We start from the raw sequence: 23,481 nt of genomic DNA on the forward strand, positions 1-23,481 counted from the left end.
CGACTACAGTGGTCCGACTAAAAAAAGTTTAAAAAAAAAGTTTTTGGGTCTTGAAAATTCATTGAAAGGTTATGGAGAAGTCATTGAAAAGTTATGGAAAACAATTGCTAAAAAGTGTATGAACCCTGAACTATTCAGGAAAATGTTATCTGAGATAATAAATCAATTAAGAAGGAGGGTCATTTTCTCATAGATTTCTATACAATCAGACTTATTTTTGCAAACAGTTTTGTCACCCCTGGCTTCACTTTTCTGACCTGGAGGTTTATTAGTGAGTGTTAGGCTGATATTTATTGATCAATTTGCTTGTTTTTTTCTTGCTTTTTCCACCTGCTTTCCAGTTTTAATGCTAAGCTAAGCTAACTGTCTCCTGGCTCAATTACCCAAAAACTGCACTTCATCTGCAGTGGTTTTAGGAAGATAAAATGTGTACAACTGTTACAAAGGGGAAGCAGAACTCTGTTAAAGAGGAGCACATGGGAAACTGTAAAATAACAAAATGTTCTGTGCTAGCATGGTGAAAGTAATGTCTTTCAAACACAAATTAGCTTTTGGTGATCTGCATTGATATATTTTTCTTGCAAATTATCTTTTTGTGCAGTAGAAATATGGGGAGCACCTGTACTTTTCATACAATGCAGAGTTAACTTGCACTGTATACAATGGAGTGATATATCATGCTCTGTAACCACATAATGCTGAACACCCAGCAGTGAGCTTAATTCACACTCAGCTCTCTCTATTCAAAATGCAAATTGAGACTGCAACTTATACAATAAGGGGACGGCTTTGCATTCCCCTCACAGACTGTTCTGGGAGAATTGTTTCATCGAAAAAAAGAGTTTCAGTATTTTAAAGATCGCTGCTTCACAGGTGGCCCGCACCACCTCCAAGGACTCGCAAACGAACGGCTAGAGAGGACGGCGAGGCAAGGTGACCTAACGTAAAAACATGACAACCCTCCACCCTGCTGATGTGTCCTTGAGCAGGACACCAAATCCCCGGTAGCTGCAGCAGTGGGGTTCTGCAGCTGAGCCTGACCTCTGACCTCCCTGTGGAGGGTGGCAGACAAAAAGAGATTTTCCCGATGGGGATTAATAAAGTATCACATTATCATTTGAATGCAGCTGATTGTATCTTTCAGCCTGCAGACCTTTGTGTAGAAAGGAGTGATGTGACCTTGTCACGGGAAGTCTCCTGTATCTGTTGGGAAAGGTCTGCAGACCCAAATGTCAAATGATAAAGAAACAATCGGCTACGTTGTACGCCTCCTGCCTATCTGTTCATTTATCAGTATTCAAGCTCCAATTTGTTACAACATCACACCTCTTTTCTTTTGAGACCACATGTTTGTCAGTAGTTATTATAGGCAGAGCATTTAAACAGTAAGATTCAAGCACTTTTAAGGTGCCTAAACAAAGAATGTCCAGACTACCGAATCTAAATTAGTACCATACATACAATTGCAAAAACAAACAGTTCGAAATATTCATTTCGATTGTATTTTTGGAACAAATTATTATTTATGGCTTGCCAATTTCCAGAGTAAAAGATTTTTGGTTTACATGAGCATATTCAAGTTTAACCTTGAAAACATACCGGTAAAAAAATTAAGCATTTTCCAAGCTTTCAAGACTTCGTCCTTTAAAAAGGCACAAAATGTATAGCAAATGCGAAATATTGGCAAATAAAAATACATAAGCATTCATAGCTCAACTGTTAACTCTACTTATTATGGTTTCTGCGGTTTCTGAACTGATTTTCTGGGATAAAGCTGCACAAAATGTCACAGACAAATCTTTCACATCTCAGTGTGCACTCATTGCAGTGTTATTGCACAAGACCAAAGGCCAGCTAAAGCAAACTTAAGAAACAGCAAACACTGACATTCTCTCTCTCTCTTTCTGTGTGTCCTCTTTCTTTCCGTCGCTCTCTGTCCCTGTGGTCAACAATCCCTCTGCTGGCCTTTATCCCCAAATCCCCATGGACAGAGAGTCAGGGGAGGGAGAATGCTTAAATGCTTTGAATGATGGTGTGGAATGCTAAAAAGTGTGTGTGCGTGTGTGTGTGTGTGGTTGTGGGGGGGAGCAAGGAGCAGTGGGTGGGGTGGGGAGGGGGGTCTCCTGCCTGGTCTAGGATCTGGTATGCGTGACTGAACAAGAGGAGGAGAAAGAGAGGAAAAGAAGAAAAAAAAAATCCCCCACCAAAACCTGCCTTCCTAACTTCTAAAGACAGACAATGGCTACTGACTGGTCTGGCAACCCTCTGTGTGTGTGTGTGTGTGTGTGTGTGTGTGTGTGTGTATGTGTGTGTGTGTGTGTGTGGTGTCACTTCACACACAGGACACGTCTTGATGGAAAGCAGAAAGAGGGAAATCTGCTCTAACCAACTTTGGATCTCATTACTCCGCACATGCAGCCGCACAGAGGCAGCCCTGCCACATGTGAAATGAAACACTGCAAAAATAACCAAAACTAATACCCAAAACCTTCCGTTTAAAGCATGAAATCCACCAAATACAACCTACCTTGCGCTTTGTAACCTTTTGAGAGTTAAATGTGAAACTCAAGTGCCCTACCAGTTGAGCCGAAACACCTTTTTTCGCTGCATTTGAGGATAAAAAACAGACGTAGATGATTAAAAAAGTCAGCAGGGTAGAACAGCTTCCTATAATAAACGCCCTGGTGATAATTAATTACACAGGCACTGCAGCCAAATCAAGACGGCAAGCATCCATTTTGAATCTCCTCGTAAATAATAAAACAACACAACAGATTTCTGCTTCTTTTTTTCAGCCCCTTTAGAGAAGCAAGGCTGGACTGATCAGGGACAATGCTCAGACATGCGTGGGTGGTTATTAGGAGTAATGCATTAAAATAAAAGCCCCTTCTCTCCTAAATGTGCCTGATTATGGACAACATCATTGTAGGCAAGGAACACAACAGTACAAACAATGTTAAATTACCATGTGGAAACTAAGATTTGTCACGTTCTGAACAAAAACACACACAACATGACAACAATGAAGTGCTACACCTACACAAAAGTAGTCCACACCGCTCTTTTCGTTCATTATATAAATATCTTTAATTGTTTTAACCGTAAGAATATAAAACAATTTAATTTTGGGATTCTGCATTTTTTTTTCTTCTTTACAAACACATAATATACAGTACATCTTTTTTATTTTTCAAACACACACAGCTTTTTCAGCAGGACGCACATCCGTATATTAATTTTTCTAGCAGGTCATTGCATTACATTAAAACGCGTGCACACAGGCGTCCGTGTGCACGCGCGTGTGCATGTGTGTGTGTTAATGTGTGTGTGCGAAAGAAAGGGAGAGAGAGATGGGGAGAGAAAGAGACGCATTCCGCTTGTAACCCGACACAGAGAGAGAGAAACAAAAATAATCGATTGCTCCTTATTCTAAGCATGTCTCAAAATGGATTCAGGGTATTTTTATTCAGGGAGAGATGGAGAAAAAGAGGAGGAAAAAAAGATATTCCTTCCCTCCTCTCTCTCTCCCTCCCTCTCTCTCACCGGTGAGAGCAACATGAATATGAATGCGACCTGTGTTGGCATTAACGTGGGAAAATAAAGCCATGAGACAAACCCTGATTTGTTTCGATCAATAAAGGGTATTGAAATCACTTCAATTTGAAGTACGCCGCTTTGAACAACATCCACTGACATTTATTTCCACCAGTATCCCTTCGAAAAAATACCAAATATTCCTATAACACACTAACATGGATGTATATTGTGTTGAATAACAGCCTGATCATATTTTATCATCTTGCAATGTAGCACTTTAATATTCTGGTATATGTATTGTATTATTATAGGATGACTATAGGTATTTCTTCTAAGGGCAAGCTGATAATCTTGTCTATTTTATATTGGTCAAAGCCTAAATACAACACGTCTCTAAAGGGCGTAAAAGTTGGACTTTATCCCTAAAAAAAAGATGAAAACAAACAATAAAAAAGCTCTTGCACACAAGCGGGGTTTTTTTTTTGCATAAAGCATCGTCATTGAAATCTGAATAGATTTTACAGCTTGCTTTCCTTCTCTCTCTCTCGCTTCTCTCTCTGGGAAATTGTTGCTGTTTATGGGGGTAAATTAACAAAGGTAGTTAGATTGTGTCCTGGTCTCCTTTCTCCAGCTCTGCTCATGGAGGAGGGAGGGAGGGAGGGATGGGGGAGGGGGCAGACACAGTCCCTTTAGGCACATTTTCTCCCAGTCTCTCATTCTCGCTTTCCTTCTGTTTTTTTCAACAGTATACACCCTTTGAAAACAACCACATACGAGGTAGCCAAATGTTTTTAGGCGTGATGGCTGTAGCGGAGATTAGTCGTAAATGTCTCAAATCCAGACTCACTGTAAAAAAACTAAAAAGTTTTCAAACCTCACTTTGCTTTAAAATGAAAAGGTGGCTGCAACTTTGGATGGATGCAAGTTTCACTTCAACAATTCTCTGGAAGCTAGTGTTATGACACTTGATTTTCTTTTTCTTTTTTTAAATGTGTGAAACAAGCTTTTGCATTGCAAGTTATTCCAGTCCGATATCAGAATTTCTGAGATATTAAAACTCAATACAAGATCAAAACAATTGTTAACAGGGATTTTCATGAGCTCATAGCAAAAGTAAGTTTTAATTGCTTCCTATCAGGCAGAATATTAAGTCATATCAAACACTAATTGAAGTCCTGCAAGGCCAACAGAGAGAGAAAAATAAAACATTTGAACTTAAATTTCTGGTCACATGGGAGAAGCACACCTTACACAACCACACAGGAGGGAAAAGGGAGGTTTTCTCTCTTTTTAAATAAGAAAAGAAGTTTACCCGCCCGACCATTTCCCCTCCTCCTGCTCCTCATGTCCCCCTCTGTCCCCATCCAAAAACAAAAAGGATCAAAAACAAGCAAAACATTTCCAATCACCTCACTTTCTCACTCTCTGTCATCTGCCAGAGTCCCAGGTTCAACACTTTAAGGCAGGGGAGCTGTGTGATCCTCTCCAGTCCCCTCTTGGTGATCTTGGTACATCCATACAGGTCGATGCCCGCCAGCTGGGTCAGGTGGTCGGCTATGAGCTCCAGCCCTTTGTCCGTGATGCGCACACACTGTCCAATGTTCAGGGTCCTCAGCTCGTGCATCTGCCTCACCATCCGGTTTATCCCGTCATCAGAGATGTGACACGAGCACAGGGACAGGGACTTGAGCTGGTACAGCCCCTGTGCAATGTATGCCAGGGTCTGGTCCCCTATCTTATCACAGAAGGACACATCAAGCCCGGAGAGCCTTAGGGTGCCCATGGCGAGGTGCATGGTCCCTGTGTCGCTGATGTTGTCACAGGAGCGTAGGTTGAGGCTCCACAGAGAGGCCATGTGGGAGAGGTGGATCATCCCTGCATCTGAGATCCCCCCACAGAAGCTCAGGTTCAGTACCCGGAGCTTGGTCAGCCCCTTGGAAATGTGTTTGAGTGACAGGTCCGTCAGTTTCTGACAGTCCTGGAGAGTCAGGTACTCCAGGTTCAAACAGCCCTCAGCAGCGCTGCGGGTCATGCCTGCCAAATGTCCAATCCCCACGTCCGAAACATGCCTGCAGGACCTCAGATTGAGACTCTTGAGCCTGTGGAGGCCCCAGGCAATCAGGAGAAGCCCAGTGTTGGTGATGTTGCTGCAGCCACCAAGCTCCAGCACCTCCAGGTTCTTCAGATACTGAGCTATCCTGCCGAGACTGGAGTCTGTTATCTGCTTGCACAGACTCAGGTTCAAAACCCTCAGTGATGGGATCTCCTGCACAAATGCATGACCCAGCCCGTTATCCGTGAGGTTGTAGCAGCCGGACAGATTGAGGGACTCGATGTTAGGCATTCCCTGGATCACATAGCTCAAGCTGCGTCGCAGGGACAGGATCTGGACCCTCCGGATGCCCCTGGCCTGGAGGCTGGGGAACAGGGAGGGATTGGCCCGGCGGAGGTGCAGCTTGGCCTCCACCCCCCTCCACACTGACTTGTGGTAGGATGCGTCCCTCCAAGCGATACACACTTGGGCTACCCTGCCTTTGTCCCTCACGTCCAGATAGCTGAAAATCATGGCCAAAATTTCCGGGAAGAGGCACGAAATGTGCGTCTCCATTGTTTTTTAAACCCCAGGCATATAAGAATTAATACTCCACACCTCCAAGGCTGAAAGAAAGAACCCACTCCCCTTCTCTTGCAATTATGCAAAAGTATCAACAGTCCCAGTTATCCACAGAAGTAAAAAAGAAATAGGAGTTGTTTGTTTCTCTCTCTTTTTCTCACATTGAACTATGCAAAATCGATCCAACTCTCTCCAACCCCACGTGATCCGGTCTCGTTGCGCAGTAGGATTCAAATGCATTTAAAAAAGGGGGAAAAACAAAAAAAGCGTTTATTCCTGCCTCAACTCCTCTCTCCGCCAAAAAGAGGAGGAGAGGGGGCGAAAGGAAGGAGGAGGAGAGGAGGAAAAAGCGTCAATCCTTCCCCCTCTCTCTCCCTCTCTCAGACGACGCTTCCTTGTATTATACCTACAAAAAGCCTTCCTCTCTCGGCCGAGCGGGGATCCAGACGGTCGTACATTTCAGAATAAGAAAGTAAAAATAAAACCAACACTCTTAACGCCGCCTATTAAATAACATTTCCATGATAGAAAAGCAGAAAAGATAGAGCTAGGTTGGCTTTGTAGGCAGAGTGAGAGAGAGAGAGGGGCGTCCTGGGCTCAAAGCCTTTGTCTGCTCTTTTCAAACCGACTTGGCAGGGACCCCAGCATTAGCTATACGGGAGGGGTGTCGGCAAGAAATAGTATAAATCTCATGTGTTAAAAACAGATTCAAGAACAAACACGGTTGCTATAAGCGTATTAAATAGACACGTATACATGTAAAGATGTGTGTTAATATTTATTATGCTATGTGGTGAGCTGTTTATTCGTCATTTCACTGAACCACCCCTACCCCCTCCGTGTCAGGCAGTTGGTTTGTCCCGCCTCAGCTGGAACGGTGCGAACAGTTTCCCTTGGAAACCAACTTCTTACAATTCAGTTCACTTTGGGCTTTAACCCTTTGAGCGGACCACACAGGAAACACAGGAAAGCCAACTGGAGAAGCCCTTCAACTGAGCTTACTTGGCATGAATATGTAGTATTTTTATTGCCATTTTGTTGTTGTTATTGTTGTTGTGGGGGAAAAAAGCAGAGCGTCTCCAGAACGGCCACAGAAAAGAATACAGTGTTCTTTGTGTCTTGTAAACAGCCTCTCACTCAGTGGTGTAAGTAACAAAGTACATTAACTCCAGTACTGTACTAAAGTACAATTTTGAGGTGCGTATGTAACTATATACTTCTACTCAACTACATTTTAGAGGCAAATATTGTACTTTTACTCCACTTCATTTAGCTGCCAGGTCAATATTTTACATGAAAAACATGATCATTTTAAGATTGTTTTTTTTTTATTATAAATGAAAGCATAACATTACTCATACGCTGCCAATAGTAACATGCTGCTTACATAAATACATCAATAATAATAATAATAATAATAATACAATAATATATTTGTAAATATAAATCAATCTAAGTGGGTTCATTCTGCATAACAAGTGCTTTTATTTTGATACTTACTAGATACTAGATTTTGTTGCTGATACTTTTGTACTTTTACTTAAGTAAGTTTTAAATGCAGGACCTTTACTTTCACAGTGTGGTATTTCTTAAATAAGGGATCTGAATACTTGTCCCACCACTGTTCCTTCTTTTTACTCTCATCTTTCACACACTTAAAAAAATTATTTACATAACCTCGTCAGATATTGAGAGGATTAGCTGTCTGGCTGAAAAATAATGGGACAAAAATGGCATAAAATTATTACAGCTCATATAATATTATTGATAATGTTGGAAACAGTGTACAAGAAATAAGTACAGATCTATTTTAATTCATTTCATATTTATTTATACAGTCTATGATTTCAACACACTTTATTGGCTTGGCACTGACTTTGTGTCAATGTGTGTGCAATATGTGTGACACACACAAAACCTTGTCCCTGTGTTACATCTGTGTTGTTATACACACTTCATCTGCCAGCATATGTCATACATATGCTGACTTATAGACCTTTGAATGATTGTGTGTGTGTGTATATATATATATATATGTGTGTGTGTATATATATATATATATATATATATGTATATGTATGTATATATGTATGTATGTGGGTGTCCTCAAATGACTCTGGTGGTAAAATAATCCATAAAGTCTGTAAAACACTCTCCTCTCGCATGTGTCTCTCATAAAGCACCAAAATAATCACTTTGAAGCTGTTGTCTCACATCTGGCTTTGCTTATGTTTTGATACTTGAAAACTCATTTTAGCCGCAGCTGATGGAACTGAGATTGTAGCTGTATGTGCTGAGTATATCAATTACAGCTTTTTATTTATGGCATAGATTTTATTTAGTTTTAATGTAGCACGGTATAAATATGATCACAAACAGCAGAAAAGGTAGAGAACAGGGTATCTGTTTTTTTTACTCTTGACCAACCAAGTTTTAACTTTCATCCCCTGCAGTGGGCCTCTTTTACCCCCAGAGTAGCCTTAGTGAGTAATGTTTATCTCTCTCTCTCTGTGTGTGTGTGTGTGTGTGTGTGTGTGTGTGAACATATGTGTACATATTTTGGTTTTTGCATGTATGTATAAACAGTATATTCTTTATATGCTTGCAACACTCTCTCGCTCACTGTTTGTCAGCTTCTCCACTGTGTGTGTGTGTGTGTGTGTGAGTGAGATAATATGACAGGGGAGCCGTTTGCTGAAGCCAGTGGAGTGTGGCAGAGTGGTTGAGAAATAGTAAAGGAGAAAGAGAGAGAGATAGGAAGAGCTGATGAGAAACATAGAGGCAGAGAGAGAGAACGAGCGATACGAGGAGAGAGGCAACAGTGATCAGGTGAGGATAACAGAGAGGGAGAGGAGCTGCAGAAACAGGCCTTTTTACATGGAAAGAAGCAGCCGAGCACAACTGACAGCAACTCTTCTCCCATCCTCTCTGTTCTCCTCCTTAAGAAAAGAATAGTTGTTTTTGCTTCCTTGAAGCAATAGTCAGATGCCCATATGTACATTCAAATATCTTTTTGCTTGTTGTAATTTACCTTCTGTTTAGTCAGGTCTCCCCTCAAAAACGACCCCATAGGTCATTTACAGGCAGCAAAATACGACCCGTATACGCTTAAGACTGTCCTCTCTCACCCTCTGGTGGCCATACTAATTATGAATCACGGCGATGTGGAGTATAAATCACGGAAGTCACACTCTGGGCGGGATTGGTGGTGGATGGGTGAAAAAGATGTTGGACTTTGGGTTCGTCTCCCAGTGGTTTCAAAGCCATCCGACCTTCAATCTTCCCAAATTTTCACACACAACACCCCTCCTCCGCTCCCTCCACTGGCTACCGGTGGCTGCGCGGATACGCTTCAAGACTCTAGCTCTGGCGTACTCTGCTGCTAACGGTTCAGGTCCTACTTACATCCAGGACCTTCAGGTCAAACCCTACACCCCTGCCCGTCCTCTACGCTCTGCATCAGCCAAACAGCTGGCGACTCCCACCCTGCGTGGGTCAACTCGCCTCAAAACCACTTCCAGACTTTTCTCTGTCTTGGCTCCCAAATGGTGGAACGAGCTCCCTACCGACATCAGGACCTCAGACAGCCTGTACATCTTCCGCCGCAGGCTGAAGACCTATCTCTTCCAACAATACCTCGGTTAAGTCATGGTCACCTAACAGATATATATAAAAAAACTAAAAAAAACTCTTATTCTTTTCTCTTCTTTTCTTCTTTAACATATAGCACTCCTTTAGCAATGACAGTTAGCTCTTAAAGCAATGTACTTACTCGATTCCTGTGGTCTATGTCTAGTACCTTCAGGTTGAATGCACTTATTGTAAGTCGCTTTGGACAAAAGCGTCTGCTAAATGACATGTAATGTAATGTAATGTAATGTAATGTGTTCATGTCCCATGTAAAAACAAAAGTTTGACATCAACAACATTTAAAGCTTTACTGAACTTCTGTGGCTTATGTTTTGTTCATCACGTTTTTACGTAACTATGTAATGGTAAATAGTAATGGTAAATGGACCTGTACTTATATAGCGCTCATTCACCCGTTGACACACACATTCGTACTGGTGGCCGAGGCTATCCTAAACGGTGCCACCTGCCACATTTGGGAATTCATCCACACACCAATGAACGCAGCATCGGTGGGCCATTTGGGGTTCAGTATCTTGCTCAAAGATACTTCGACATGTAGGCTGTAGGCCATGGTCAAGGATCGAACCACTGGTCCTCCGAACAGTGGACGACCACTCTACCAACTGAGCCACAGCCTATGTGACTTTCAGTAGTCACGTCCTCATAACTACTTCACCTCTAACATTTATGTACATTTATTTGCTGCTTAAACTGTCTTTTATAACGTCTTTCCAGGAAGATTTTTGCCCTGAACTGTAAAAAGATACTTTCCTTACACTTTTCCAATTGAAGTCCAATGGAAATATACTCATTTTGTATGAAAAATATAGCTCAAAGTACATCTTAAGGCATTATGAGGCATCAGCCGTCTAGACAAATCCTTTTTTTGTGACCAAACCCCTTAAAAACAGTTTAAACTGCTTCCAAACCACCACACCTCATCCAACTTCATTTTCTGTCTAGCGCAGCACTTCCTCATACTTAAATAACTGAATAGGTGGTTTGCCAAAAACGATGGATATGAACGTTCTTTTGAACATTTTAAAACAGCTGCACTATTTATGGTCATGTGACTGTGAAAGAGTTGCAGTTTTAAACATGTTGTGAAATGGAATTACTTGGTTAGGTTTAGGAAACAACACCATTTTAGTACATGAGATAGTGATGCTACGTGGTTACATACAGAAAGTAAAATAATATCGTTGACTTTTGGTCTCACATGTTACACATACAGCGGCCTTCTGGGTGAAGGTCTTCTGTTGATTGACCTACGCAGACGCTCTTCATACTACATCAGCTCACTTTTCTTCTTCTCTCCCGTCATAATTACTGCGACCACTGGGGGACGCCAGCTAACAGCAAATGTAAATTTGGTTCACTATAAGTTATTTGCACAGACAACCTCTATGACGGACGGTCTGATGTTTTGACTCGCCTCTCTATATTTTCCTGCTTTTGCTTCCTTCTCTCTGCTTGTCTGAACTCAAACTGACGGATGGGTCACATTAGCTTCTCCCTCCCTCTCAAATATACATTACCGACATGAATAATGAGGTCAAAATGTTGCCAAAGTCAAATACAATGAGCTTGTGCATTTTCATAGGAAAACTTTTTGTAAGAAATATAGTTTTTCTTGCATGCCTCCGCGGAGAATCCAAAGTAAACATGTGATGCACTGAAGTAAATGGTGGTCAAAACATCCATTTATAAACTCCTACACAATGCATGCAGTAGAATCAAAGTCTCATCCATTCTGTCATACTGTATGTACAGTATTTCCCAAACATGTGCATTCCTGCTAAAATCGTATATTTCACACAGTTCCACCATCGTCTTACACTTGCGCAAGCATACTGCAAGTCTTTGCAAGTCAGGGTACCTCGCCTGCACAAGTGTCCCCCATTTACTTCAATTCATTACAGATTTACTCCATTTTTGATTCTCCACTCATCATGGAGGCATGTGAGAAAAACTTTACGTTTTCTTCAAGAATTCAAGGCAACAAAAGGTGAGTAATTGATCGCTTAAAGTGTAATTGGTCGTTTAAAGGGTAAAAATTCCTTTACTATTAACATGCAGAAGAAAATAAATATTGTATATATATACATATTTATATAATATTGTATTTATGCTTGCAGAACACAAAACGGTACACTTATGTAATCAGAAATGCTCCCCCGGGTTTTTCTGTCAGCCATGCCACATGTGTAATGTACATGTGTTTTTGCTTTAAAAAAACAAAAAACAAATGGAACAATCATGTACTTTGACAGGACATTAAATTTAAGTAGTTTCTTGGTGGTCTCACAAGCTCTGAGAAAGCTTTTAATCAATTTAGGCTAATTTTAATTTAATCAGTACACATTAAGGCCTATTTATTGACTTTTGATATGGCATCATTTTTATTTCAGGGCATTTGCTATAGCAAATTCCAACATGGGTCAGTTGAGGAAAGCTTTAGTTGTAACAGCACACAAGTCTTTGGTGTAAACATTGATTTGAATATTTTACAACATACCAAAATAGCCTTAAACTGCCTTCAGAAATGGAAAGCATACAAAATTGCCCCAAATCGTCTGGTGTCTGTATTTGATGTCCCTCTCTTTTTAACTTATACGCTGTAACTTCATCAAGGGCAAAAACAAAGCAGTTAACGGCACTGTCCCCTGTGGCTGGCAACACCTACGTCCTTGGTACTGGGGCGCACACTGTGTCATGCATTTTCAAAATAGAGATCCTGACATGAATACCAAGCTTTCTAATGATCGTGCAAACACCTTGAGTTATAAACAGAGTGGGAGATTAACACCAGCTCCCAGCTAAACATGGCTAAATTATGACTGTGGCCCCTGGGATTAAACAGGGGCGCGGACAAAAACTAGCTCAGTCATAAACCTTAATGTGATTTGTCTCACCCAAATGTTCTGCTAAACCAAACTGAACGTGGATTCTTGGCCCTGTCAGCAGTTGCCTTCACGGATTTATGTTTGGTGGGTTCAAAACGGAAAATAAAACGCAGCCAATGTGGCTTTAAAACTGCCAGCCAGACTGTGTTGTGTAGGAGGCTATTAGCAAACTTTTTAATGCCAGCTGACTGTTATTTTCTATCTGTACAGCAAAACGAGGAAAAGTAAAGGGAAGAACTAGAGAAGAGATAGAGGATGCAGAAACAGAGAGAGGCGGGTCTATATGCCCGGGCTTTCTCTTCAGCAGCAGTAGCTGAGTCTCTCTCTGCATGACCTGACTATGTGTGTGTGTGTGTGTGTGTACTTGCTCAGCATGCATTTTTTCTGTTTTTCTGTCTCCCTCTGTCTGCCTCATATCACAGCTGTGTATGTGTGTTTCTACCTATGTGTGTGTGTGTGTGTGTGTGTGTGTGTGTGTGTGTGTGTGTGTGTGTGCTTCTGTGGTGTGTCATACCTCTCCTAGAAAACCCGCTGGGCCTTAGCTAGCACTCACACTGAGCAAGAGAGGAGAGAGAGAGAGAGATGGAGGGATGGGAGAGGAAAAAAGCAAGAGGGGTAAAATAAGGAATGGGTCAGAGAAAAGGGAGGAAATGTATTTTTAGAGAGAAGGAGAGAGAGAAGGGGGCTGACACATGCTGTTTCTTTAATAATATAAAATTGGAGGTTAGAAAAAGTGAAAAGGAAGGGGTTGCGTGTTTGTGTGTGTGTGTGTGTGTGTGTGTGTGTGTGTGTGTGTGTGTGTGTGTGTGTGTGTGTCATCTCCCAAAAGTGACCCCCATCATGTGTGTGTCTCTTATTGTGTATGTGTGACTTAATGTGTCCGTATTTGATGATTCAGGGGAGGGCTCTAACTGCATAATTGCTCGCCTTCGACAACGTGCTTCATCTGCACCCGCAGCGGTTGCTGGTTGCCAAGGTTACGTGGGCGTGTGTCAACACGTCCCCCCTGAAAGCCGACACCTTCCTGAATGGATATTACCATGACTCTGTAGATTCTCTCTCTCTCTCTCTCTCTCTCTCTCTCCCTCTCTCTCTCTCTCTCTTTCTGATATGCACAAACACACACACACACACACACAGTTACACACCAACATATGGAGGAGAAAGCAGACAGTAACAATGCCCTGAGGTACACTAAGGCTTTGTTTGTGTGTGTGTGTGTGTGTGTGTGTGTGTGTGTGTGTGTGTGTGTGCGTGCTCGCTCACTGTACACTGTAGGTAATGAATCTTTTATGTTCCTTCAGGTGTTTCCTTGCTTCACCGGGGCTTCACCTGTACAGCACTGAAACATGGCCTGTGTGTGTGTGTGTGTGTGTGTGTGTGTGTGTGTTGCTGCCTTCAAAGCTCCTCTGCTGTCTCCTCTCTCTTTCTTACTGTTTTTTCAACCCTCCTGTGCCTCCCATCGTCTGTCTCAGTCTCGTCCAGAACTAGTTAATCACAGCATGAATCGATCAATGAGTCAATCAAACTTTATTCACAACTTTGATGCAGGTTAGTGTATTTCAAAGTGCTTAACAGATAATTGACAAGACGATAATAAAACAGAAAAAGTGTAGACTGTAAAAAAAAAAAACATAGAAAAAGACCAAAACAACTGAACAATTATATTATTTATTATATTATTATATAATCGCATGAAAGAAAATTATGAAAATGCAATAAAATAGATTAAGAAAGTATAATAAGAGTAATGGTAGTCAAACTGAGAGAAATAAAACCTAGATTAAAGAATTCGATTAAAAAATAATAATAATTAAAAGAAAATGTGACAATAAATGGACTGCAAAAATAGATTAAAAAAATATAAATATATATATGGTAACAATAATATAAAAGTAAAATCTTACAACATACAAACAATAAAATCAGTAAGAAAAGTAAGTGAATAAAATACTATAAATAATGTATATATAAACCCTTCTTAATCTAGTGCCTGACTGAATTAGTGGGTTTTAATTTCACATTTAAAAATGTCACATTCAGTCCTGACAGTATAAACTGATGCCCCAGAATCTAAACAGCAATTTTTCAGACTTCAATCAATTTTCTTCAATGGAATCACAATTAGTGGATTCACTAGCTGAGGATATAGAAATCCCTGCTGAGCTTTTGCCTTCAGTTCAGCTTTGGCAAAATATGACATGTGAATTCATGCCGCTGACAAATTGTAAACCGTTTTGACAGTGCTGACCTTTGCAGAGAACAGAAAGCTGGAGGGTACAAACTATAAAAAAAAAAGCTATCATATTACCTGTATCACACCATCATATTTTATACAACTCTGCTCTGCTGAAGTATAATCTGCTCCACAAGAGACGCACGCCTTTGCAGACACAAGAGAGACGAGAGCACAGATTGTTTGAGTGCTGAAATTTACTTTACTAGAAGTCGGTCAGCATGACAAGAGACAGGATGACATAGTGAATGGTAACGTATGAGTCATTGTGACTTGTGCTGGACGATTAAGCAGATTTTGTTCTGAGTTCCAGCTGGAAATCAGCTAACAAAGGGACTTTCACTACTGTGATTATTCCTTTGGTCAATAATCAGTCTATTAGTGATACAGATTCTCAGCTGAGGGAATATGTTATAAATGAAAACCTGTTGAGTCATAATGTTACAGTAGAAATGCCACTGAATGAAGCTGCACAGTTACAGCAGCACAAACTGTACAGTAATGCAGGAAGTCTAAGCGAGAACATTGTTTTATTTTATTCACAAGGCTGTTCTTGCTCTCACTGAACTGAAACCCACGCTTGCTGTAAAAGAAGCCTTCTTTAACATCACAGGCACAATTCATTAAACGAAGTTTACATGCATTAAAAAAAAAAAAAAAATTCAAACCACAATGTTAACCCTTAAGATTATTTTATTTTTTGTCCTGATTTGCTGAAATATGTTTTATTCTGCTGGGATATTACAGGTGATAGAATACTAATTAGGAAATGTATCAGTCTATTGATACTTATTACACATAAATTCATCAATGAAATTCATTGTGCTTTAGCTCTTTTCATACTGTGTTTTTTTTCTTACACGATTAAGTGCTGTAAGAAGCTCTGCTGGCATTTCGCTGTAGGACATTGATACTGATTCCGCAACATTGCAATATTGGTATTCATTCACATTGCAACCCGGCAATGCAGAACAAAGTGGGATGAGAAGGTAGTGCTGTGTAACAGAGCAGTGGCAGTATGTGTACAATAAGTGACAGGCAGCAACGAGTGGATTCAATACAATGATGGTAGAAGAAATTAAAAAAAAAAAATAATAAAACAAAAAAATGATGGTAGAAGAACTGCACGCCATGCTGTTTCTCACTGTAGAGATTCTAGAGACTCAAGCAAAGTTGTTCTGCTTTTTGCTGAACATAATTGTGTTGATTGCACAAATAACGTACGTCACATATTTTCTGTCTTGTCCACGTATTCCACGTATCCTGCATTAAGGGACAGTTCAAATCTTTTGAGCTTTAATCTCCTTTGTCTGTACCGCAAGATCTATATGATCTATGCTCTTTATTCCTACAATGACTACGCATGTACTTTAGGCAGTTTATGTATTTTGCACTCAACAGTTTTTGTCTCTGTGCGAAGTGACATTTGTACCATTTGTACTGTTTGTTTGTGTAATTGTTTTTATTGTTTTTTTTCTGGTTTATTGTTGTTCCTTTTCACCTGGCTGCATCTTAATACCTCCTATGGGAGATAATACAGTTTGGCTTGACTTGAGCTTTGCTTGCACTGCTCTTCGCCTATCTTGTGGGGAGTGAAGAGCAGATTTCTTATCATCTGAAAGCAGCTTAAGACCTGTTCAATGTGCAGTTGTTATGTTAGAAATAAAGGGTTGGCATTGAGTAGTAAAATCAATATATCAACTTGTGAATTTACAAAATTAGCTGTTTTCTGCCAGAATTTTCCTCATTTGCAAAACATTTTTCATATTCTTCAAAGGTGGACGTAGCACAAGATCAATTTTGTGTGGTAGTGAAGTCAAAAGATGTTTCAAACACTCCTGTTTATGGTACTGCACACAGAGCCTGAGGAAGAAAGCCTGGGTTCACAAAGACAGTTGATAACCACTGTTGTGGTACCCGTTATCTCTGATTGGGGATTTAAGCTCTGTCGAGCCAGCTAACATAAAGAAACTCTGGCTCTGTCGAACTTGGTCCCCTCAGATGTGCACAGAGGGAGACAACAGGAGGTCACTGCCAGGAGATGCAAGCCTCCCCACTCTCTCTCTCTCTCTCTCTTTTATCCCTTTCCATCTATCTCTACCTCTGTTCCTATTCCTTCTTTCTTTTTCATTCACTTTGTCTTTCCTCTCTGTGACAGCTCGTCGGTGCTGTTGTCTCGCCACAGCGCCTCACAGGCTGTATGTGTGAGTGTGTGTGTGTATATATGTGTGTGTGTGTGTGTGTTATGCACCGCCGCCCTGCCACACAGGCTGCCTAGGTGTATGCGTGTGTGTCCTCAACAATGCTTTTCTTTTCTGCCAGCTCTGCAGTCTGACATAGGAGATTTTTCAGCCTTGTGCTCTCTCTCCCTCAGTAGTCAGCATTTTGGCATTTTCTCAATGCGCTCTGTCATCTGTTGGCATGAATAGGCTGCATATTGTTTGTGTGTGTGTGTGTGTGTGTGTGTGTGTGTGTGTGTCTATCTGGCTGGGTTTTACTGTTTGTCGGTGTTTGTGCGGGGAACCATGAAGGTGGAAAACAGCTCATTTTCCATCTTAGAAATGGCACCAGGCAGGTTTCTGATGTGGACATACATGTGCTATTACCAGGTTTATAGGCAAGATTCATTAAATCGAGTTCAAGGCGAGTGTGAGAGCAAGCAGAGTCAAGTTTAGAGGAGACGATAGTTTGATCCTCTGCCAAGACGCAGCATAATCTAAGGGTTTAACCAGCATCTATTCAATATTTTTTTCATGATTCACCCAGGATAATGCATTCAATTTCAATTTAGGTCATTATTTAAGTAGTTACAGGTACTGAAATTCTCTTCCGATGTGGTGGAAATACTGTCAATTTAATTCCACTAGATTACTTTAACCAGTCAACTTCCAAATGGATATTAAGGGGTTAATTTCCCTCTAGGATAGGCTGGAACAAGATTCAACTCTTTCTTCTCCTTATATTGCAGTTGCGATTTATCTTGGGAGACATATTAGCATTTTCCAGCTACCTTTCCCCATCTTAACTATCAGACCAAAGTCTCCAATGTCTCTCATGTTGGCTGTTAAAGCTAATCCAGAATTATTTTTGCTAATATCAAACAGAAATGGTTCATTGGAAAGTTCTTCCCTTGGGCATCGTCTTTATCTTCTCCTGTTTTGTATATTTATTCAAGGCTAAAATCACACAAACATTTTTAAACTAAAGAAACCCAACTATATTTGAGTGAAAACCTAAGATGACATTGTGCATGACCAAGACATGTCTGAGCCAGAATACCTTTTTCGGACAATTCACGGAAAAACCAATGAAATATTGACAGAGAAGATGACTCTTGAATGGCTGAATGTGCTGTCAAAAACATTACTCTTAAGCTAAAGTCTCACATCCAACCAAATGTTAATTATCAAAGACATTAAAGTCCAAATTTAGGTTCTTAACATTTTATTGGTGTCATATTTGTCAGTTCTCTCACTTTGCACAGCAGCTGGTTTCCCACGAAAATGTCAAGATCACAGTCTTAATCAAATTCTTAAAACCACCTTGTCTAGCTTCATGTAATGCCTTTGAGTCTGAACAACCATTGACTCAAACCAATCAGTGTCCTTTGAGGAGCTGATGGTGATTGTTCCCATTTACTGCATGACACAATCCCCCAAGACAACTTCCTGTAGTTATTATAGATCCTATCCAAGAACTTATAAACTTATACTTACACTTAAGTATTTGTTATCCCTTAATCTAAGCAAGATGCTCTCTTTAAAGTTGAAGAAAATTTTTGGAATGTTGCATTAAAGAAAATCTGAATTAGGGAAGTTTCCATCAACTGGTTTAGAGCAAATAAACAAAGCTGCATAAACATACTTTGGTCAGAAGATGGCAGTGTAATGTATTGCTGTGGACCAATCCATCAGTAAACAGAAGAAGAAGTAGAGAGAAAAAACAACAAAAAAGATGGCTGCTAATCAGACAACTTTGGCCATCAACAAGAGAAGTTGTGAGCACAACGGAAACAGCTTCTTCTTCTTCTTCTTCTACTTCTTCTTCTTCTTCTTCTTCTTCTTCTTCTTCTTCTTCTTCTTCTTCTTCTTCTTTTTGGGTCTTCCGGTAGAGCAGAAACAGATGATCAGTCATGTGAGTTAAATTTTGGCTATGTCAGAACATACTCTTAAAAATGTGTTTCCATCTCCCGTTTAGCCAATTGACTATTTTTCGAAAACTTTAAAGAACTTTTTTCAAAAGTTTTCTCAAATTCTGGTGTTTCCCATCAAGCTTTTCTCATGCGAATCATGAAAAAACACAGAGAAATTTGTTGACAGAATCGCGACTAACGGTGCATGAGTAGAAATTCCTCAGTATTTGAGGGAATATCTGGAATGTGCTCAAGTGCCTGAGGTGAAACAGTCTCACCAACGGGCCAGTATGCAGGTCAAGCCCTCTGTGATGTGGACACAAAGATACATAATGCTGTCCACCCTCTCCGTCCCACTATAACCTCCTTAGTCTTGCTGACGTTTAGGAGTAAGTTGTTTTCCTGGCACCAGCGCATCGTGTTCTCTACTTCTTGCAGATGAGCCTTGTCATTGTTTTCTGTAATCAGAACCACCAGACCTGACAGAACTGGGTTTATGACACACAGGGACAAAGAAGGAAGGAGAGCAGCTTAGAAAAGGAAGAGATTTTGGAAGATGGGAAGACTGGTAAAGAAAGAAAAGAAAAGTTAACACAAAAGCAACGATAAAAAAATCCAAATTTAGCAAAGTCGACAAAAGTTTGGAAATAGTGAGGGCAGTGGAAGACAGATGAATGGATCTCAATGCTTTTACACGATTGTGTGTGCCAGTGTGCGCCAGTGTGTGTGTGTGTGTGTGTGTGTGTGTGTGTGTGTGTGACCTGACACAGTACAAGGCTTCCTGGGGATTTATAGACCACATGAATCAATTCAGAGACGAGCAGTAAATCAGGCCAGACCAGCGCAGCTTCATCCCTTGATGAAAGTTGCTCTGATTCACACTCTATGTATGTGTGTGTGTGTGTGTGTGTGTGTGTGTCCACCCATCTCTTAGTAAAAGTATGCATTCGTAGATTCCTTACTTATATCTCTTTGCTAAATAAGAGTGCAGTTTTACAATGTGCCTGTGTGTGTGTGTGTGTTCAGTAAGAGGCACCTCCCTATTAGAAAAAAGTTTTATATACCCAGAGGGCTGAGAAATTGATTTTGACATTAATTTGCTTACTGGAAGCATGTGTGTGTGCGAGAGCATGTGTGTAATGGTGAGTGAGGCAGAAAGCAAAAATGTGTGTGGTGTGTGCGTGTGTATTGGTTTGTCTGTTTCTGCGTCATTCACAGCGATTGTGAGTGTGCCTGCAAATGTGTTTATACATGTTTGAGGGTGTGTGTGTGTGTGTGTGTGTGTGTGTGTGTGTGTGTGTGTGTGTGTTTGTGTGTGTGTTGATCTCTCCAGGGAAGGGATCAGGAGACCAGTGTAGTTTGACCACCGAAGCTCCGGGGCACCAGGGGGAAATCAGGGGACCTGGCCCAGCCTCAGTGGTTTCTCCCTGGGCTTCTTGATCAGGGACTCGGCCTCTCCCACGGTTCCAGTCCAGTGCCAAACGAGGGCAGCCAGAGCTTTCTCATTTGCTTAGTTTCTACTGGGGTGCCAAACATGGCTTGGCACCGGTTTATTCGTCTAGATTCTCTAAATATGCAACTTTTTAAAATGAAACTACTGCAGTTAACTGTCAGCACACTGTTACACCATGGCCGGTACAAATAAACATTTTGTTGTTTTCAATTTCCATTAAAATAAAAACAGAAAGTAAAGATGCAGAATCTCACCAGAAGTTTGTTGTTGTCCTGCTCACTCCTCAATCTACGAACAGTGCGTAGTAATTCATATAAAGTTGATATAAAGTATGAAAAGGCCTCTATAGTGCCTAGCTGACAAGGGGCACAAGGTTTGTTAAAGTTTATTTTCTTCTGTCATATTAGTGGCTATATGTGTCGTCTTAACTATAGTAAAAGTGCTAGTTTGCTCAAGTGCTAATGCTAATGTTTGTTTTGTTGTTTTCCCACCTTGTATCCCTTACGGTGGATTCACAAGGTGACAAAAGAATGTCTTATTTTTATTTTCATGGAGATACGGTTTTAAATAAATCTTGTGAACTATCAGTTAAAGAGTCGACCGTCATTCATGTTATGCAGTAAACAAGTCATTTATTAACTTTATGCAAAAAGCAATGCCTTTTTTTGACAAGGTACCTAGGTAACTCAGTGTATTTTGTGGAACTCCTTTCTTTGCAGGTGGGTATGCATGCAGGCAGATATATGTAAACCACCTTCAAAATAAAAGCACTGCGGTTGTATTGATTTCTAATTTCTGGGTAACCTCACAGGGCCGGACAAGGACAGCCAACAGGCTGGATGTGGCCCGCAGGCCGCCCAATGCCCAGGTCTGGTCTAGTGGCCTAAAGCCAGACATATTCTGGCTTTAAACTATACGTTAGCATGCACATGATAACAGCCTCTGTGACTGTTGGGAGTGTTGCTTGTGCACATCCCCAGAACTACAAGTCTGCAAGATACAATGCATACATGAATGGTAGGGGCAGTATAGCGATGTGAAAGGTTCAGGTGCACAGTGACAACTATACTTGTCAATATAGTTGGTGACATGCCATTACAATTTTTAGTAGTCGATGTACAAACCTGCTGAAATAACGGAGCAGAGTGGTGAGGATCCGTGCTCCTTGTTCACAGAGCTGTTTGTTCCTTCCACTCCCTCGCTTAAAGCTGCTCCAGGCCGCTCCGCTCAATATCACTCCATGCTTAACTCAGAAAAAGCCGTGCTGTATTTTAATTTTAGCTTCAACCGGAGCCTCGCATCCAGGAAGCACTGAACATCGGCTTTTTGACGGATGTAAGTGTGGGGGCGCAATACACAGATGCATTGTGGTCCGGGCTCCGGCAGGCTTTGAGCTCATGGTGTAGCGGAGCAAAAGTGGGGCGGGAGGAAGCAGGAGATAAGGCACTTTTTTTTAGAAACGGCTCTGCAATCCATCTAAAATCCTCCACCAATAAACAAAGTGTGGACGGTGCCATTGGCGTGTTTGAGCTGGCTAAGCAAGTGGATGAGGTCAAGAATACGGAAACAAAAAGATTCGGTTATTGATCTCAGAATGAGCAATATAGTAACTTCTTTAAGTGTTGCCACATTTTATGATCCTTTTTACACTTGGTTTTAAAATGTGTCTTGGGCGATCGGATCACAAGTGGACAGATGAGACACACCACCGTCATTTACACTACAAACTATATGTGGTCAGATGCCTCCTAGACCACCTCGACAAGTGGTTTGAGTGATCCAGTCATAATGAGACAATGCGTCATGGACCCTGTTTACATTTGTTTTTAGCGCTGGCCACTTCCAATAGTCCAAGATTTCAAAACCAAGTGTAAACGGGGTCATTGTTTACATCATGCAAATCTGGAAGTTCTATGGTCTGAGGTCTCTGGTGTGCCCTCTAGTGGAATCCTAAAGTACCACACGTAGTGTATCTGCAAGTATGTAAACAAGTCTACATGTGTCTTACATGTTTTTTAACTGACTCAAAAGAATCTAGGAAACTGACAGAAAGGGTTCAGTGCTGTATTATCTTGTAATCCTCACACTTGGCAACCTTGACCTGGTCTCACTTTAATGTAGTGCCCACATGGGTAATTACATTACATACTTACTTACGAAAGCACAGTAGCCTAACAAATGTACAGACACACACCTAACTAAGTAGTTTTGGTGCCTAAACTGAACAAACTGCGACCGTTTCACAACGTTAACCACATATTTAAGACTGTGACCACAACATTTAGCTATGAGGACGTGACATCCTGCCACTAGTAGAACAGCTGTTTTAAAAAACACTCCTGTGGTTTGTATTAAGGCTCAAATATACTTGCATTTAAATACGCAAACGCAAGACATCAGCTTTGCATATCATGCCGTGGTTTGGAGCACTGGCTTTGCACGTCCTCAGAAATTAACACTACACATCTGTGACATGCAATATGTATATAACCGCTATGAGCAGAGTAGGGTTGTATGGTGATGAGACCGGATGTGACCACATGGGAGACACCAGAGAACTGCTACAACAATGGTGACAGATCAGTAAAATTTTAGCAGTCGATGCTCTTCTTCTGTGTTTTACGGGGTCTGATTTATGTGGTGCTCCCTCTAGAGGAATCCTGCAGTAACTCAAGTTGTACATGAGCATGTATGTGAACATTTAGGTTCACAATGCAGACAGATGTCTATGCGTACACGTGGCTAAAAAGTAAGTATATTTGAGCCCTTAGTGGAAAAGGACAAACAACCTATGTGGTTATATGGGCTGGAGAACTTTGTTTGTAACACTATTCTGAAATAACCTCAATTGAAGACGTGCCATCTGAAATACACAACAATATACCATGCTTTTACATTAAAAATCTTATGCCTTTATCAAAATCAGGTTTACAAGAAAATACAAATATGGACATATCACAGACTAAAATA

At 40.9% G+C, this 23,481-nt stretch overlaps 2 protein-coding genes across 4 annotated transcripts in view; one reads left to right on the plus strand and one right to left on the minus strand.

The window, feature by feature from the left end:
* The window catches only part of wnt5b (wingless-type MMTV integration site family, member 5b), a 107,297-nt gene that overhangs the window by 58,772 nt on the left and 25,044 nt on the right, over positions 1-23,481 (plus strand). The gene's annotated exons all lie outside the window — the stretch shown is intronic.
* fbxl14b (F-box and leucine-rich repeat protein 14b) lies at positions 4,456-6,755 on the minus strand. Its single transcript, XM_059325663.1, has one exon. The coding sequence runs from the start codon at positions 6,143-6,145 to the stop codon at positions 4,943-4,945; it is 1,203 nt and encodes a 400-aa protein (XP_059181646.1). The 5' UTR covers positions 6,146-6,755; the 3' UTR covers positions 4,456-4,942.

This window comes from Centropristis striata, chromosome 22, assembly GCF_030273125.1.
Source record: "Centropristis striata isolate RG_2023a ecotype Rhode Island chromosome 22, C.striata_1.0, whole genome shotgun sequence".
In the NCBI taxonomy this organism is placed as follows: Eukaryota; Metazoa; Chordata; class Actinopteri; order Perciformes; family Serranidae; genus Centropristis; species Centropristis striata.